This window comes from Emydura macquarii, unplaced genomic scaffold (genome assembly GCF_026122565.2).
Source record: "Emydura macquarii macquarii isolate MOO-44397 ecotype Brisbane River unplaced genomic scaffold, CSIRO-AGI_Emac_v2 contig_3671, whole genome shotgun sequence".
NCBI lineage: Eukaryota > Metazoa > Chordata > Testudines > Chelidae > Emydura > Emydura macquarii.
In genome coordinates this window covers 10,368,169-10,387,700 of record NW_027133808.1, presented here as the reverse complement: position 1 = coordinate 10,387,700, position 19,532 = coordinate 10,368,169, and the positions used below count along the sequence as shown (strand labels likewise).

At 43.0% G+C, this 19,532-nt stretch overlaps 1 protein-coding gene across 1 annotated transcript in view; it reads right to left on the bottom strand.

Moving 5' to 3' along the window:
• Positions 1 to 475: 475 nt before the first annotated feature.
• DCT (dopachrome tautomerase) overlaps positions 476 to 19,532 on the bottom strand; it is a 35,748-nt gene continuing 16,691 nt past the window's right edge. Inside the window, exons 3-8 of the mRNA XM_067536801.1 lie at positions 15,681 to 15,781; positions 14,750 to 14,916; positions 11,256 to 11,435; positions 11,005 to 11,140; positions 1,919 to 2,120; positions 476 to 657 (exon numbers count right to left, since the gene is read on the bottom strand). Coding sequence (XP_067392902.1) covers positions 476 to 657; positions 1,919 to 2,120; positions 11,005 to 11,140; positions 11,256 to 11,435; positions 14,750 to 14,916; positions 15,681 to 15,781 — 968 coding nt within the window. The remainder of the gene's footprint in view (positions 658 to 1,918; positions 2,121 to 11,004; positions 11,141 to 11,255; positions 11,436 to 14,749; positions 14,917 to 15,680; positions 15,782 to 19,532) is intronic.

Sequence of the window (19,532 nt, the reverse complement as noted above, 5' to 3'; positions counted from 1 at the left end):
CTAGCCACACCCCCAGAAAAGCAGCTGCTGAATTGTACATGAAATATTTGAGTCCTATTTTTAAAAGCAATATCACTTATTTGCAAAATTGTTTTATATAATCTACTATTCAAAGATATATAGTCAACTAAATTCTGCCTATCACCATACTGTTAGTTTACTGGGCATCACAAACTACAAACAAGCTTTGGCAACAGGAAAACACTAGCCTGTCTTAAGCTGCATATGTGTGCATGCAAGCTTATAACACACATATAAAGCAAAGTACCTCCTGTGGTGTTTCAAAATGCTTGAAGACATGAGGCTGATGAGCCCAAATGATAGGAAAGGTACAGGCCATTGAGATGAGACCAAAGTAGCTAGCTGTCTAGCAAAGGAGTGTGTGTCAAGCTGTTAGTTCAGCACTTGGCTAAGGGTTGAACAGCTAATCAAGTTAGTTTCCTACAGGTAAATCTGATGAAGCAATGCTACAGCACTAGGCTTCTTCTGTATATTGTTTTTTGCTGAACCTTGCATTCATCAGTGGTTCAAAACCTTTTCTGTATCTTCTGTGCCGAAAGAGTACAAGCAGCATAATTAGTACAAATAAAGCTATCAGTGCTCCTCCAGTCGTGGATCCAACCATAATAGCCCAAGCGTGCGTTTCTTCAAGTGAATCTGTAAATACAGAAGCAATGTCCACATTATAGATTGGGAATAACTTTACTTCTAAAATCACAAAAGAGGAGGAGTAAATATTAGACTCTGCTTTATCCTCAATAGGACTATTATTACTTCTATTGCTGTAGTACCCAAAGGCCACAGTCAGGGCCAGAGTCCATTGTGTAGGTAATGTGCAAACATATAGTAAAACACAATCCTTGCTGAAAGAGTTTCCAGTCTAATTTAAGACCAGATATGTGAAGCACGCATAACAAACAAATGAAAGAGGAGAAACAATGGACAGAATGACAGGAGGACAGAGTTAAAAAGCTTAGCTATGCATAATTTGCAAGTTTCAAGTCAGGATTTCATTTATTTAGGTAGCTCTGATATAAAAAAGGAAAGATTAATGATTTCAGCAATTGTGAAGTACTAGAATGTAGTATATGTTATTATCAATCAGCCCAGCCCAACCCCACATGGCAGAACATCTTTACTTGGTCTTTTCAGAGTCCCTCTCAGAGACTTTGGGCAAGAGCTATTTACCGTCCTGTCCTGTAACATGTGATAAATATAGAGAAGATGGCAACCGCTGACACAAGCAATATTTAGGGGAAAATATTCAAAAGCATCCAAGTAATTTAGAAGCCTAAGGGTACGTCTACGCAGCAAAAGAAGACCTGCAGCAGCAAGTCTCAGAACCTGGGTCAACTGACTCAGGCTCTAAGGGCTCTGCTGTGGAGCAAAAAAAGAGCAGTGTAGACATTTGGGCTCAGGCTGGAGCCCAGGCTCCAAGACCCTCCCCACTCACCAGGTTTCAGAATGTGGACTCCCGCCTAAACCCGAATGCCTACACTGCTAATTTCAGCCCCGCGGCATGAGCCTGCTGAGCCCAAGTCAGTTGACCCGTGCTCTGAGACTTGCTGCCGCTGGGGTTTTTTTGCTGTGTAGATGTACCCTATGTCCCATTTTCAAAAGTAATGCTCCTTAAGTGCTTAAGTCACTTTTGAAAATGGGAACGTAGGCTTCCAAGTCACTTATGTGTTTCAGAAAATTTTACCCGACGTATTGGTTGCATCAGTTGCTGCCATCTTCTCCCTACACTGACTTTCAATGAGACTTGGGCACATTGGCTGCCTAAGCCACTTGGAATAATGTGACTTAGGTGCTTATGAAAATGTTGCTCTTAATGATTATTTATCTGAAGACTTTTATGTGAAAACCTGAGTTGTCCAGGCTCTTACTGTGCAATCCCTTTAGCAATTCTGTTAGTTACCTGGCAGGTCGATGGCATAGCTGTAGCCAAGTTGTTCTGCAGGTAGAAAGAGTTGAGCGTTGGTCACAGGAGGGAAGAAAGGGACCATGTTGTACATCCTGTTGTGACCAATAGGGGCCAGCTCCAGAGGCCAAGCATTTTCAGAGGGGTTAAATTGTTTCATCCACTCATCAAAGATGGCATCAGTAAAAGAGTGAAGGACCTGTCAATTCAGTTATACACACAGACACATAAACACCTTTCTGGTTCCAACAGCTTCCAACATGTTTTACTTTTTAAAAAATCCCCAAGACAGGATATGTTTGGAAGTAGGAAATAGCAGCAAATATCAGAAATGAGGCATGTGGATGTGGTAGCACTGAAGAGTGCTGAACTCCCTAGCAGCTGGACTGGCACCCTTCACTCCGCTGCACTGCCTCAGGAGCCCAGCCAGGCCCGAGCTGTGACTCACCGAGTGTCACAATTCAGTCCCACGGGGCCGTTCCTTCTCCTCATGCACCTACTTTACCCAAGGTGTTGACCAGTGTACTGAGAGCGCAGAACCTTGATTTTCACACCCCAAGCAACATAAATTAGATTGACTTAAGCGGTCGTGTAGATCTGCACTGAGTCACCAGGGGAGGGCCAAGAAAGCAGTAGAGGGAGTGTGCCTGCTGACCTCTCTGAGCCAGAGAGAGTTGATTCTGCTGGCACCCCCACCATGCTAGCTCACTCCCTGCCCACCTGTGCCAGCTGTGGAGTAGCAACCTGGTGGCGACTGTTCACTCCATATAAAGTGGCCTTCAATGCAAGTAGCCCATGCAAGAGGATAGGACACATATACCCTCTTACTTCCCAACATGGGCTCATAAACCAGTTTAACACGGAGCCTTAATCTAAGACGAAAAATGAGGGCCGGACTCTCCAGTCAATTAAGTCAGCCTTTCACTGGTAAGGGCCGGGAAGTTGCTTTACATGCCACAAAGCCAGTAAAAGGTATTACAAGATGTAAATTGAAGTAGAATGGGGGCTAGCTCTTGAAGTATGAGTGACACCACATTAGACATTCCTAGGACGCATCTACACTTGATCTGGGAGGTAGAATTCCCAGCTCACACAGACATACCCATGCTAGCTTGCCTAGAGCTATAGCACTTAAAAATGTATCTGCAGTGGCACCAATGGCGGCTCAATATAAACTCACCAACCCCCTGGGTACATACGCAGGCAGCTACCCTGAGCTGCAGGCTGTGTTGCCGCTGCCACACAGCTATTTTTAGGTGCTAGCGCGAGCAAAGCTAGCGAGTCACACCTTTCAGCTCAAATGTAGACGTACTCCTGAGCTTTCTGAGACTCATGATACATGGACCAAATGCCGAGGCAATGTGTAGGGGGGGTGGAGGTTGCCAGTTGCACCTTGGTAAGTGGATATGGGTCTAAAAACTAAGTCTTGGAGAGTATATATGACGTCTAAGTGGGTGTAACATACATGTTTTGGGGTCAATGAGGGTGCATCAATGTATTCTCTTTCTCAACTCAACCTCACTTCTGAATTTGGCCAAAGGAGTCCTGACTCCCTTTGCTGTAGCCATTACGAAGCAGTCTTCCAATTAGCGTTAGTAACCCTCCCAGAACTCAGATGAAGCAAAGAAACAAAAACAAATTAATTTTGCATTTTTTTAAAAACTCTGCAACAGAAGGTCCTGATGAACTGGAAAAGAGCTAAAATGGCCTCTGCATATGGCAAGAAGATCTGGAAAGTGGTCTGTCAAATCGATAGTGCCAAGTTAGAGACACTTCAGCCTTGGTACACAAGATTTGGGAGCTGACAGGAAAGAAAAGTGTTGTCCAGCTCTTGTTTAATGTGAGCTATTTTCTCAAAATGTCAATTTTTTAAATGCATAGTTTTCCCTTCTCTTTTTCTGTTTTCCCTCCTCTCTAATTTTCTCTCTAGCTCTGCCCATTTGAAAATCAGGCCACTTAGTTAGGTGCCTAAACATGGCCTTAAAACTTAGCTCTAGGCATTCCCTTTTACAAAGCTTAGCCTAGGAATTTAATTACAGAAGTTTGGATGAAAACAGGCTGGCTCAGCCTTTCAAATGCAAGTATTTCTTCAGAGAAGAAGTTTTAGGTTAGCCACCAGAGGGAGCCCATACACGCCAAAGAAAATGAGAATCTCAAAATGAACATATAACACGGAGGAAGAGGGGTTCCGAACAAAGTTTACAGAAACGTATGCAGCATTTCCAACATAAAGAAAATTCTGATTTTCCTTAAACTGAGGGAGCTGTAGAGAACTACTTGTAGAGAACTTGGGTGGGCCAGCATGCTCAGATACCAACAGTAATAAGACTCTTTGGGCTAGATTCACAAAAGGACTTAGGTGTCACAGAATTGGGCCCCACTGGAATTCACAAAGGCCTCACTGAGCTGGCCGCAAAACCTGCAAGCGCCTAAATGTTGTAATTAAAGTTCCCTAAACTCCATGTTTCTGGCTCTGAGCATGTGTGCCCTGCCGCCCCACACAGGCAGCTGGATGCTTAAGCCCCAGCGTGATGCTGGAACCAAGGCAAGATCTGCATTCACCCACCCAGTTTGCCTGCAGGGCCCAATCAAGTAAGCATGCTCAGAGCTCACCTACCAGATTAGGCTCCTGCAGGACACTTTCCCTCTTAACTTTTAGCCCAGCAGTTAGGATATTAATCTGGCATGTGGGAGACCCCTCATTCAAGTCCTCCCTTCAGCTGAGGGGGAGCAGAGATTTGACCTAGATTCTGCACCCCCTAAGGCAGTGCTGTGACCACACAGCTATGGGATATTCTGATGGGAGGCTCCCTTACTTACTTCTCCTCTTGAAGCTGTTCTACTTTGACAAAATCATGAAAGAGCAATTGGAGCAGAGGGACTCGACCCTGGGTCGCCCCGGAGAGCGTTGTAGCCACCACGCTTCAGCATCATTCTCACGCTTGCTCTCGTTCTCTCTCGCTGTGGCCCAGTGATTCGTTCATTTATTTCTCCATAGTGGAACATCTTCTACACTGGGGCAGGAAAAGCAAGAGGGAGCAAACAAATGGGAGAATGACTCTGTAGTCTGGTGATGAGTGCACTCACCCGGGAGACCCAGGGTCCAGCCCCCCGCCCCCCTCGGTGGCAATGACTTTTTAAAATTAGTTATCCGAAGATTCAATAGGAGAGACTGAGGGAGCCTCATGTCAGAATAGCCCACAGCCCAGTGGGTAGGGTACTCACCTCTGAGGTAATAGACCCTTGTTGAAATCTCTTCTCTCCTCAGGCAGAGAGGGGACTTTAACTGGTGGGGTGGGGGGCGTGTCTCCCACATCCCAAGTGAGTACCCTAACCACAGGGTTAAAAGTTATAAAGGAGCTCCGCCTCCTCCCCCCTCGCTCCCCCAGCTTCATGCTAAAATGATGTAGGCATCTAATGCCAAGGGAAGGTTTGCACCTGAGAATCCTAAGCAGAGAGAGGCACCTTCCTGCACCCCAGACTTAGGCATCTATCTCTGAGAGAAGACAGGGCCTAGCACACTCCCCTTGGCTCTGCATCTCCCATTGGCTAACTTAAGCGAGAAGCCACCTAGCACACTGGCTGTTGTGAATCCCATTCAGTGTATAGGGAGTCTTCGTGCCAAACTCAGGCTTTGTGAATCCCAGTGATTTTCTAGGCACCTCAAAGTCAGTGTCACACACATAAGTTTCGGTGTGAGAAGCCCGTGGTGAGAAGTGTGTAAACCTGTTCTTACAGATGAAGACCTTGCTACAGTTATCCATGCTTGTGTCTTCTTAAGGTTGGACTACGGTATTGTGCTCTCTATGGGGTTACCCTTTCAGATCTTTCAGAAACTTAAACTTTGTTCAAAATGTGACTCCCCGCTCATTAAGCGGTGCTTCATGCTGAGAGTATGGTGCACTAGTGCTTCGGTGCCATCTTCCAGTGTAAGATGTGTAAGATATTGGGTTTGGTTTATAAAGCCCTAAGAGGTGTAGGATCTAAATGGCTGAGACACAGTCGCTGTCCCCTTCTGAAGCTGCCACACACAGTTACAATCAGGGGAGGCACATGAGCCGCCAGCTCACGGATTTAGAAGGACAGCACATTTTCCAATAAGATCTTTGACTCTAGAACTCATTCTTCTAGTTGGTCCAAAAGAACCTGCAAACCTTATCTATTTTCTTAGGCTTTTGTCATGGGTTGGGTTAAGCAACATGGGGTGGGAAGGAGTTTATTGACTTTGTATTTTTAAATATCTGAATAAGTGTCTAGAGTGTTGGGATAGGGTGTGTGTGTGCGTGTGTGTTTTTGTGTGTTTTAAACAAAACTGAAGAGAAATAGTATTTAGACTGAGGCAGTGCCCAAAATGTAATAGGCGCTTTCCCAACACAGAGGCGTGTAGTCCCTGCTGAAAAGAATATCCTTGCTGCTCTTTATTCTTTACAGTGTTACAGGCAGTGTAAGGGTGCAAATGGCATTCAAATACCATAATAAGGTTCACCTTTTTCTGTACAAATATCCCTGATGACTATTTAAATGGCACCATATAAAATAGGAGGGAACCCCCTGACTTTGACTCTTCTCATGAATTTAAGACTCTCGTCTTGCAATTGGATCTGAGATGGCAGGTCCTTTCACTTGCATGAAGCGAGCCCTGAGGTGATTCAGGAATGTAGGATCAAGGTCTAATTCCTCTATATACACAATGCTCTTCCACCCTCTTCCTGTATGCAGCAAACTACACCAAATTAGACTCCTTTCCATCCAGCTGATAATATACTACTTACACCATGCCAAATGTCAGGTCAGGCTATGCAGTGTGGCTTCAGAGCCGAAAGGTCCACTATTGACGATATTCTTGCTGAGACAATGACAAGACAAATGCAGGGAACAAAAAAAGCCCCATTACATAGCCTTTGTCAATCTCACAAAGGCTTTTGACCTTGTCAGTATAAGCAGACTATTTGCACTTCTGGAAAAGATTGGATGTCCCCACAAGCTGTTAAGCATGATTTGATCCTTCCATGAAAACATGTATGGCACAGTCCAGTATGATGGCTCAGTCTCCAAAGATTTCCAGAGTCATAGCAGGGTTAAGCAAGGCTGTGTACTTGCCCCAACTCTGTACAGGATCTTCTGCTCCTTGCTACTGAAATAAGTTTTTGGTTCTTCAACTGAGGGAATCTGCTTGCATACAAGATCTGATGCAAAGCTGTTCAATGACTTAGATCTAAAACCAAGACTTGGGAAGCCCTTATCCAACAACTCCTCTTCGCTGAGGATGCAGCAGTGACAACCCACACAGAAACCCATCTCCAAAACCTCATGGACAGTTTTTCCAAAACCTGCCAAGACTCCGGGCTTCCTATAAGCCTAAAAAAGACTAACATAATGTGCCAAGGAGTTGAAGAAGCACCCTCCATCAACATCAATAATTATGAACTTGAAGTAGTGAATGAGTTCACACACCTGGGGTCCACTTTCACAGGCAACCTTTCACTTGAAACAGAACTCAACATCCGCATCAGAAAAGCTGCCACAACAATATCTAGACTGATCAAGAGGGTATGGTAAAACAATAAACTGACAGGACACACAACAATCTGTGTGTATCATGCATGTGTTATCAGTACACTTTTGAATGGGAGCAACCAGTACATGGACCTTATGCTCTCATCAGGAAAAAAGGCCCAACTGCTTTCATGTGTGTTGTCTTTGCTGAATTTTTGGACTCTCCTGGAGGGACAGACTCACCGACACTGAGGTGCTCAAGCAGGCCAGCATACCCTCCATGCAAACACTCCTTAAACAGAGACGACTCCACTGGCTTGGGCCTGTGTGCCAAATGGATGATGGGTGCATCCCAAAGGACACATCCTTTATGGTGAAATGGCATCTGGAAAAAGGATGCCCAAAACTGCATTATAAGGATGTGTGCAAGCAAGACCTCAAAGAAATGGCCATGGATATGGATAACTGGGAAGATCACACTCAGAACCACAGCCTTTAGAAACAAGAGCTCAATAAAGGTCTCCAAAGCTATGAGAGGAAGCAGTCCAGCTTAGCAGAGGAAAAAAGGCATCACAGAAGGCCGAGCCCAAAGGTTTGAAACACCATCTTTAAATGTGACAAATGCAGCAGAGATTCTCTCTCTTCAGTGGGTCTCTTCAGCAATAGCTGCAGCTGCCATAAAACCAACTGAGTAAATTTTTTACCACTCATGGGCACATACCCATGTTCTCTCAAGATTGAAGGATGCCTGCTATTACACCAGGCCACATGTCCCTGAATTTGGACCATAGTCTTCCAGTATTGTGTCATTTGTACTATCAAACACCTGCTAGAAAAAGTAGTAACTAAGTCCATTTTAGGCAACTATCCAATACCAAGACAGTGGGCCAAATTCATTATTGGTGTAACTATTGTCTTCACTATCCACACTAGAAGACTTTGACCCTCAAACTACCTGATGAAAAGTAATCCACTGTATAAAATAATTATTTTAAAACATATCTACCCAGCAGGCATCTCATTTCAGCCTGTATCTAAACTAGCAATCTAGGCTCACTGCTGACCCTCATTCATTAAAAATCTAAATGTGTTTTTAGAAAGAGATTTAGGAGTAAGACGTGAACGTCACTGAGGAATATAAAAACTCTGTAGGAAATAAATGGGAAGAGCTACTTCATGGTCGTTTGGGCTAATACCTACAGCAAGGGAATACAGGCTCACAATAAAGGCCATGGAAGAAAGGAATTCAGGTGGAATTTCTGTAGACAATATTTATGGCTTAATCAACCAATGGCAGATATCTCTATAGATAAATTTAAAGATTATTATAGATAAGATTAAAAAGGTTTTTAGTACATTTTGCAAGAACCTATGTGGAGATGGAAATGTGTAACAGGCTCAGCTACTGAAATTACACTTCCTCACTGCTATCTGCTTTATTTGTAGAATTCTGTCTTGTACTGAAATACCAATAAAATGATATGATTGCTATTCCCCAGAACCCTCAGAAAATGAGATGTAGTTTCTCAACCTGTCCCAGTGAGCTAAGTTTTAAATAAACAAATAAACGGCTAACTCAAAGACAGGTTAATTCTGTTCTCAATGAGAGCTAAGTGCCTAACTACCTCTGAGGATCTAGGCTTGATATCCTGAAATATATACCATCTTATTTTCAAAATCTCCTTTTGCTGAGATATTGACAGGAATAAGATGAACTAAATGTGAAATTAAAATTTAAGCAGTGTCAGACCAGAAGCTCTTCCACTTTGAATGCTAAAAGTTGACTTTGGATTGCACTAACTAATTCTTCCCACTTTATTTAACTACTAGTAGATATGGCAATATAAAATACAAGAGGAGAAACTTTTATTTTGTATTTGAAGTAGTCATTTTTAGTCTAATCAATTCACTATGTCTATCTTCCAAATCCCTAGTGAGAAAACTGCCTTAGAAGTGTTGGGATAATTGGGCCTACAATTTTACCCTAATTGTGAGTTCAGCTGTAAAAAGTGAGTATAAGTTCATAAGACTGCACAATAGCCTGTAACAACAAATGTTGAAGAAAAAAGATGCAAAAGCAAGGCAGAAAGACTGAATTAGTCCAAACAAAAATACCTACGATATAATTTAAGAATTGTGTGAAGATCATGCTTGGTAAACAAGAAAAGTGGGGGACCAAAAATCAATGAACCAACATTGGTGGGTCAGAAACTGGGCCTAATTGGTGTACAATATATAATGAGGGGATAGGCTATTCCACCCACCATTCCCTTTGTGGTTCCTTAAAGAAATAGACTTTAGGAAGAAAAATTGGCTACTGGAACAAAGCTTCACCATCATGGCAGCCACCCCCATGTGGAATCAAAGAAATAAGCATTACATTTTTTAATAGAATGCTTGGCCTGAAACTGGTCATGGAAGGCCTGGCCTGAAGTTGTAGCCTGAAACTGAAATAGAAGCTCCAGGCTAAACCATTAACAGAAGGCCTCAACTGAAATTAGGATAAAGATGTTAAAGTCCCACAAGAGGTCTCTGAACCACACCCGAGAGGCAAGTTCTCTGTTGAGCCTTAAATCTTATTGAAGTCTGTGAACAGACTTCACCTGTTTGATAAGTACCAGTACTTGTCCCGTTGTCTTACCGGCCCCACAGAGACTCACACCATTGTATACTCAAATGACTCATTGGGCGTCTCTGGGAGGGCGTCTGGTGTGCTCCACTGTGCATTGTGATTGTCTTTCTGTTAAGTATAAACTGTTAATCAAATTCCACTATACGATCAACATGTAAATGAACCTAAGCAACCCCTATATAAGTCTTTTGTATCTGTTATCCAGTTGAAGTACATTTGCTCAGCATCCAGACATGCTGCTTGACTTCCCTCTAGCCACCTGGGTTTTCCCTCTGGCTATAGTATTCCCCATAGCTATGGTTATGTGATTGTGTGTGTCACAATTAAAGCTGCACCCGATCCAACTCTAAAATGTAGCTGTGTGATTCTTTTCCACGACACCCACTATGTCCTCAGACCTGAGCCTTTGTCTTCTTGGTCCTAAGAGATGTCTGGGCCAGAGAAGGGGATTCAGATGACACTGCCATCTCTACTGGCTCCAGCTAAATCCCAAAACATCATCTGGGATGAGACAGAATCAGGCTTTTACAACAGCAGCAACACATCTCCAGCCCACCTCAGCTAACATCTGCTCTTTTCCCCAAAAGGACAGTTATTACCATCTTTGATACCTTCCAGGAGACACTCAGACAAGGGGGCTTTTCCTTCTAAAAACTCTCTCCAGCTAAAGCACAAAGGAACAAGGGACATTGTTAACATGAAAGCCTTACTTAATACTTTACCTTTCAAAGGCTAACACTGTTTTTCCTTTTTTTCTGTATCTTTAATAAAAAGTTAGAAGGATTTTTTAATGATGGTCATGGCGCTAAGTAGGCTGGGTTCTCTATATACCAAACCCTGGGCGTTGTTTAACACTGATTAATGTTGGACAGTGACTAAGTTGGCCCATATAGTGCATCTAAATTAACACAACAGAGGCATTTTCAGTTGCTGTCACATTAGGAAAATAACATACCACGAAAATGGGATCATTGGCTGCCGCATGAGGGAAAGTGCTGGTTCCATTCAGGAAAGAGTGAACCAAGTTATGCAGGCTCACCACAAGGGAGTCAAAAGTTCCATCAGGTTTTCCAAACCCTTCCAGGGCATTCCTGTGTATGGGAAAGGACAAGCATTAAGTAACCTCTATTGACCAGCGCTACCTCCAGATGTATGTGTAAAAATCTATCCTCGGGCAGAACAAGTTGTAGGAGTCAGCACACAAACCTGAAGCTGAAAATAGAATTCCGGAAAAAAGGAGGATTATCAAACTCTTGAAGTGAAAGACAGTTCTGGATATCTTCCATGGTTGGCAGCTGCACACTGGACTTTCCTTGTGGATTCCTCTGTAGCATTCCTTCATTTGTCCCATTACACAGTGTAACCAGACGGTTGTAATCATTCAAGCTTAGATTAAAATCAAAGTTACATGGAACAATTAGAATAGGTTGTGGGCGAGGGGGTTTCACTCTAAAAAGTAAATAGCAGCTGTACACTCAGTTCCCCACTGAAATGTCCCTGATGTTAAGCACACGTGCAAGTGTTGCAGGATCAGAGCCTCAGTTGGCTAAGAATTTGTACCATAAAAGCAAATGGTTGTACTGCTTATCTGAGCTGGAATCATGTCTGCTTTTAAATGAATCAGCTTTGAACTTGCTCCAATTTTCACATTTCTGCCTTTAAGAATCTCATGAAGGAGATTGATATGGAGGTTAGCAAGTGGGTGCCACATCTTTCAACAGGGATGTTCTAAATGTAGCTAATTTAATGTCAGTGGTTCCACTAATTTACTGTCAATTATGCTTCCATAACTGACATGGAGTGTAGCTGCCCTACGAAAAGCAATTACTCTGGGCCTTGTCATAGCAGATCTGCCTACACTCCCCCATCTGCTATTTGGCAGGGACAGAGAGGGTTACTGCAACACAAGCCAGAAGCTTTAGTGCTCCCCCTCAGCACTTTGTGATGGGAAGGAAATTATGCACCACTTCTTCCTTTGTCCACTACTCAGCCCAAAGCTTTGTGTTGTTTACCCCAGCTGGTGGCCCCATCAACTTGCCATTTGGACACTAGAAGATATTAGAGTCCAAGAGTTTAATTCTGCTCCTAGTGAAGTAAATGGCAAAACTCCCATTCCTTTCAAAGGCAGCAGGTTTCCATGTGGGTGGATGCCTGCACCATCACAAAGCCCCAAACACTTAATCTAAAACTGCAATGGACACTAGGCAGGCATAGGGGTCCGTTCAAATGAAGTGAGCTGCAGGACTGGGTCTTCAGCTGATATATGACAAACAATTGTGTAAGTACATAAAAAATGAGAACTATATTACAAGCTGCCACACGGCTGTGCTTAAGATTAGATGAAGGTCTATGATGTATTTTTGAGGCATGCGTGACCATGTAATTAAAGACCATATTATATAACACACATAGAAGGCAGTGTTATGGTCACACGTTCAGCTTTAGCTGTCACATTTCAATGGATAGTTTTACTATTAAGTGTACATACGTTTTTTTGTAGTTTCATTTCCTTGTTTTCTTCCCAAGAAGTCAAAAGAAAAATCTAGAGTTTTTAGGTTCCAGTAGGTGAGTTTACAAGGCTCTCTCCTCTCACGGAGTTCACAGCCTTGCCATGAGGAGGCTCTGTCTTCCACCTGCTATATGGCAGTGGAGATTACAGCATGGCTATCATTATGGCTTGATTTTCAATTGCTTAAATACATCTGCAAATGTCATCACTTGGGCCAAAATTTACCATGTTTTGCCTCAGGACAGAGGTGAATTTTTGGAAATCTGAGCAGAAGTCCATTAGGCCATTTGAGTTGTGGGAAAAACAAGAGAGAATTTCCCCATTCTCTGTACTTTGCATTTTTGCTTGCGCAGTTCAAAAACAGCTGAGACTTTCAGGATGGCCAGGCCTCGCTGAGTCTGTCTCTATTATGGGAATTCACAGCAGCCTAACTATATAGATTGTAGTTACACTAGTGAAAACCCCTAATGCAGAAGCCCTGTACTGTGCAAAGCAAGGCTTACAATGATGCAAGAAATGTATCAAAGTCAGCTGTGTTGCTATAAACCCTGTTTTGCACTGGGGCAGCATGTATACATCAGGGGTCTGCACCAGTATAACTCATGGACTTTAAGGTCAGAAGGGACCAATATGATCATCTAGTCTGACCTCCTGCACAATGCAGGCCACAGAACCTCACCTGCCCGCGCCTATAATAGACCCCTAACCTATGACTGAGTTATTGAAGTCCTCAAATCATGGTTTAAAGACTTCATGATACAGAGAATCCACCGGCAAGTGATCCATGCCCCACGCAGGAAGGCGAAAAGACAGTGTATCTTTACACTGTCACAAATTTTCTTAATGTAGGGAAGGTCTCACTTTGTTCCCTGGACCAGGAGCAATTCAGTAGGGATAGTGATGGGCTGTGGGAATGCGGGGAATGGCTGATGACTAAACAGTCATTCAGTGTTCCAGACCTTATCCTTTTTAGGGTGAGAGAGAGGCAATATGAACAGGATTGCATTCTATTTTATTAGGCATGCTGTTATCCCATAGCATCATGTGCTGTTTGTATATCAGTTAGTGTGAGGAGTCCTGTTATGCCAGGGATAGAAGTGGTGAAGAGAGATGTGGAGTGAAGACAAGAAGCATGTGACAGATGCAAAAAATCCAGACGATTCTATTTAATTTAAAATTAAAGTGCATTTTCACAGATTAAGGAAATAAAACAAGAGTACAAATCCCTGTCCTGTAACATTGATGAGGGAAGAGTTTAGAAATTTCAGTAATTGAGGAAGAAAACTATGCTAGTGAAAAGATGAGGGCAGTAGTAACATGCTATATGAAAACACTAAGGTTTTCAGAAAATCAGTGTCTAAAGTTAGGCTTCTGAGTAGATAGTTAGGTACCCAAATAAGTGGCCTGATTTCTCAAAGTGCTGAGCAGCTCCCAAGGACTTTATGCCTCCCCAGACTTGGATGAAATGTGCTACATGAGTATTATACTTTGTGGTGTGCTGAAATGTCCACTGGTACATCCCAAGGTCCCAATCCTGCATGTGAATCCATGGTCAAACCCCTGCACTCACACAAAGGCCTGTTGATTCCAATCGGGAAATGCCAAAATATAGTCACTTACAGGATCCGAGCCTTATTTTACAAGAAACCAGTTCAATTTCATTTTAAAAATCTATTTCTAAATCATAGGTGACATCCTGGCCTCACTGAAGTCAATGCCAAAATTCCCACTGATTCCAATAGGGCTAGTATCTCATCTCTGGTATTTTCCAGTCCAACTGAAGAGGCACAGATTTTTCAATCTAATCTGAGCTCACTATTAAACACATAGAAAAATTCCTATTATCAGAATTTTCAAGGGCAAAGTGAGCTAACAAGTATTGCTCTTCTAAATAATTAGTCTCTAGTATGGCAAACACTTCTAAGACCTCAGTCAGTCTTAAAATTACCATAAATTCCTGTACCAAATTTGAAGAAAAATCAGTTTAAAAAAGTGTATTTGCAGGATATATCTGATGAAATCCTTCATGACACCTACCGTTAGCCCATCCACTAAGTTTCACAATTTTGACAAGGAAATCTACAATCTTTTTCTCACCGTTTGCAAAAGTTGAGAGAGGAGTTCATGCTGTTAGTGGCTACTGAAAACAAGTGTGTGTTCAAATTCTGTTTTCCCCTAGACATTCTATTACCTATTGCACACTATTTCCCAGCGTGAGAACCTTGAATTCTGACTTATTAGGCTTGGATCTTCTGGTCTTGATGTTCCAAAAAGCTGGTCTGTACACACATCACACTCATTTCTACCCGTGGCAAAATTCCAGTAGGGCAATGCAAAGGATTCATTGCCAATCAGTCGCTATGAAGAAAAGAAACTTATTAGCAAGAAATCATTCTTTTAAAAAGAGAAAGAAAGCGATGTTACTGTTACCTAGCTCTTCTATATTTTGATATTTGAAACCAAGATGCAGTTTTCTCAGAACACTGTTTCAACTTCCTTCGGGATATTAGGTCACTGATTCAAATCCAGGAAAGGCTGACAGATACTTTAACTAAGTACTAAGTACTACCATCTAATGGCCTCATATGTTAAGTGATTCCTACTTCTGATTCCTACCAAAAGTGTTGAGATCCCCCCAAAATGGTGATTCTGACATTCTTGGGAGTCTCAGCGAAGAGACCAGGGGCACGGCGTGGGCCATGATGACAGAAATAACCTGAATAAACATAAAGGCTGAACCGCCTTCTCTTCCCTAGAGGTGGACCCTTCAGATGATGTCTGAGGCATGTTGGCTGTGTAAAAAAAATTATACTGCACCTATTCTTGAAATACCTGGTTGGTTTTTGTTTTGTTTTTTATAAAAAAGAGAGAGAGAGGGCGAGAAGACAGGAGTCTTCAAACCATTCAGCATCTCTTGAGCACTAAATTAACTTTTAAAAAAGGTTAGTGAACAACCATTCTTGAGATTTCATTCTCTAGGAATTTACTGTATCCCAGTTATTTGGTTATGCCAGGGAACTCTGGCTTGGCGTAGCAGAGATTAAAAGTAATATGGGAAAATCACAATAGTAAGAGCCATGTGAGCGTCTTTTAAATATGCAATGCTAGGACATGTTGCTAACCTGGAGATCTCTTTCGAGCAGCAGCAAATGGTACCTATGCCAAGTAACAAAAGCAGGTCCTTGGTGGGAGAAATCTATAGCTGTGAATGGGCGACCAGGTCCTACAAAAAGGAAGGCACAGTAAGAACTACAGTGTCCAAGTTAAATAGAGAGTACTTTACATAACCAGCATTATGCGTTAAAGCTTAATTAAATCGAGCTTCTGCTGTAAATGGTATCAATCAGAAATATAAATAATGTAAAAGGGCTGATGGAAATATTTTAAATTTTTAAATCGATGGAATGTTCATCAAAATTTCACATTCCAAAAAAGGGGGTCAGTTCAACAATATTTTACATATTTTTCCCCATGTTTGACCAGCTACAATTTGTGTCAGAAATCATAGCTATTGTCTCATATATACAACGTGGTATCACTATGTTATTCAGTGGAAAGACTTCTATACAGTGCTTGCATTCATTTGTAATGAAAGAGGTGCTGGGGCATAAGAAATTAGGTGGCTGGGCTCAAGCAATTTTTGTACTTTCATAACTGATGCTGCAAGCCCAGAGGTGCCAGGGTTATGAACTACCAAACCTAGAGGTTCCAGGGATCAGCCCTGGGACAAATCAAGCACTGTTTGTATACAAAATCTCTGAACAGAAAATGAATGTTTACCATAGACAGAGGTTTAAATCTGGCTACAAATCATGGGAATTCAACATTTTCTTGCATAAGTTTTTTTTAAAGGCTGCATCCATTATCTCTGTGCAGTGTTCCCATCCATACTGCCACTGCAGAAATTGTTAGAGGAGTCAGCCAAAGTGACTGCTAATTGCATTTTTTGGTGAGAGGGTGAACTTTGAAATCTGGGGAAGGAAATTTGGTGTTTTCAGCCTTCACTAGTATGATCACAGAAGGCTAATATCCTTGTGAATATTTCCCTGGGCACCTTCACTGACTGAGTGAGGAGCAGAGCTGCCCAAATAATTCCAACATTATTCAATGAAAAAGGGTCACATTTTTTTGTAAAAAAAAAAATTGTGAAAAATTGGTCTCTTTTTTCAACAAGCTCCATCAGGAGATTTGTTAATGCTGCATGTTAATAAGACATTTGTTCTTTGAAAACCTCCAGTAGAAGCTCTGCATTTACTCCACTGTAATTGCATTAAATTACACTTTCCCAGCAGCTCGGCAGAAGCAGTGAAACTGACAGCAACCTAGTCAATGTAGTGTTTCTTCTCCCACTGGGGCAGCCCTTTGTGCAGAGCCACATAGATGGATTTTCCATTGCTATGCTGTTGGGGCACCATGTAGGCAGAATGGAAAGGCAAACAAGTGGTTGTCTCTTTTCTCCCTCAAGCCCTAAATCTAGTGGTAGAAGGTCACTGCTGTTCTTTTCTGTGCTTTCACAACAGAGGCTGCAAAGAGAGGCCTGGTTTACACTGGCAATGGAGGTCGACATAATTCCGCTTACATGAACCCCCTAAAGTATGCATCTCTACTGGCATGTAAGTTCCGTCGAGTTAAAGCACAGTAAAAGTCGACCTAATAAAGCCACCTCTGCAAGTGGAGTAGCGCTGAATTCGAATTCCATGGCTCAAATTTGCATCAGTGTAGGCAGAGCGCTACGTAAATCGATGCCATTGGCCTCTGAGAGGTATCCCATAATACCCCGTTGTGACTGCCCTGGACATTCAAGCTCTGCTGTAACATGGCCACGTAAACAGGAAATAGCTCCTCCTGTCAAGCCCCAGGAAATTTCGAATTCCCATTTCCTGTTTGGTCAGTGTGGAGAGAGCTTTGTAGCTGAACTGCTCGTGGCAACTGCACAGCCCAAACACAGTCCAGCTTGGAGTCTACCAGGGATCTTGAATCTCATTGGTCTATGGGGCGAAGAGTCTGTTCTGGCTCAGCTCCAAGCCCGCAAAAGAAATTTAGATATATATGAGAAGATATCTTATGGCATGTTGGAGAAGGGGCACAACAGGAACACACAGCAGTGTCGCGTTAAGATCAAAGAGCTGAGGCAGGCTTATCAGAAAACTAGGGAAGCTAACAGATGTTCTGGCTTCTCGCCCAAAACATGCCACATTTACAAGGAGTTGCATGCAGTTCTCGGCGGTGACCCCACCACTGTGCCACCATGCAGCATCCATACCACTGAAGAATCCCACTCCAGGACGAATGAGGAGGACTCTTTGGATGAGGAGGATGAGGAGAGCAGGGTGCAGGAGAGCAGGGTATCCATTCTCTCCTGAGCCAGGACTTGTTCATTACTCCAGAGCAGTCCAGCCACATACAAGACAGCGGGACTGATCGAGATGCAGGAGAATGCACATCTGGTGAGTGTGTATGGCAAATCTTTTTTTTGCGGTTATGTCCCATCCAGCTTCTTAAAAGGAGTTTGTGTTTTTGAGGAGAGGGTCTTACTGGGTGGTGGCAAACTTCAGTGGAGGGTTACTCCTGGAACAGACTATTTATGTGCAGAGGTATGCTCTGAGAATCCTCTGTGGATATCTCAAGGAAACTTTCATGTAGGTAATCTGTTAACCTTTGCAGAAGATTTCTGGGGAGGGCAGCCTTATTTCTTCTTTCACGGTAGCATACTTTTCCCCGCCACTCTGCTATTAAATGAGCAGATATCATCACCGAACACAGCATAGCAGCATAAGTGCCAGGCCTGTACACCGATGCTTGCAGCAAATCTTCCCTTTCCACCTGCATTACCCTCAGGAGACTGATATCACACATGGTCACCTACAGAAGATGGCACAAATTTAAAGTACCCGACCAATACAGTCACTCCATTTTATTCCTGTGCCGTGAACGGGGTCCTTGGGTGCCTCCCCAAGACTATTCCTAGTCCTAATACTGTTGCAATGGGCATTATGGGTCAGGACACTGGTTGCCCTATGTTATCTGTTGCTACAATTCACCCACAGTGTCCTCTAATCTGTTCTGTCCACCTCCTTCCAAACCGGTCTTTGGCATGTTACAAGTGTGGATTGTGGATTTTAGTGCTAATGAAGCCTCTGTATAACAGATGCAAGGGCCCCTTGCTTACCATATGTGTAACGCCTCTCCAACCCTTCCAAGATGTACAGAATGGAATGCGGGTCTGGCTTAGTCTTGTGAACATGAGGAGGAGTACTTTTTACATTGTAACATTTACTTTACTACTTTGGGTCAGCTAACAATGGCAACTTTGTGCTGTGCTTATCTTACAGTAGATACCTCGGCCTTCAGCCCCCCTTGCCGAACTCCAGCTGAAAGACTTTCCAGATTAGGAAGCAGGAAAAAAAATGCAGGATGACATGTTCAGCAAACTAATCAATGCCTCCGCAGCTGCTGGCACAGAGCTCAGAGCCTGTAGAATGTCCTTGTCTGAAAAATTAGACATGGACATGGACATAAGATCTGCACAGGAGCAGGAGCATGATATGCAACAGGAGATATTGCATATTATAAGGGATCAGTCTGACATGCTGAGGCCTCTGGTAGAGCTCCAGGAAGAGCAGTGGCAGGACAGACTGCCTCTGCAGCCCCTCCAAGATGCTCCGCTGCTTACCGCTTTGTTATCAGCCCCCACCCCCAAGCAATCTAAGAGGAGACTGATCAGGATGCAGTATGTGCTGCACTCCACACCAGTGGAGGCAAGCAGAAGGATGTGTCGGCCCCTTTAAGAACTACATGCAACCACAGTTGCTTTCACTGTGACACTTTACAGCGTTAAGTTATCCTCCTTTCCCCCCATTAAAACGGGTCACAAATAAAACTTTGTAGCATTAAAAAAAATCTGTTTTTATGCTTACATACCTTAGGTGGGGAAAGAAGGGGAGGGGGCCACTGGAGCGAGGGTGGGGGATGAG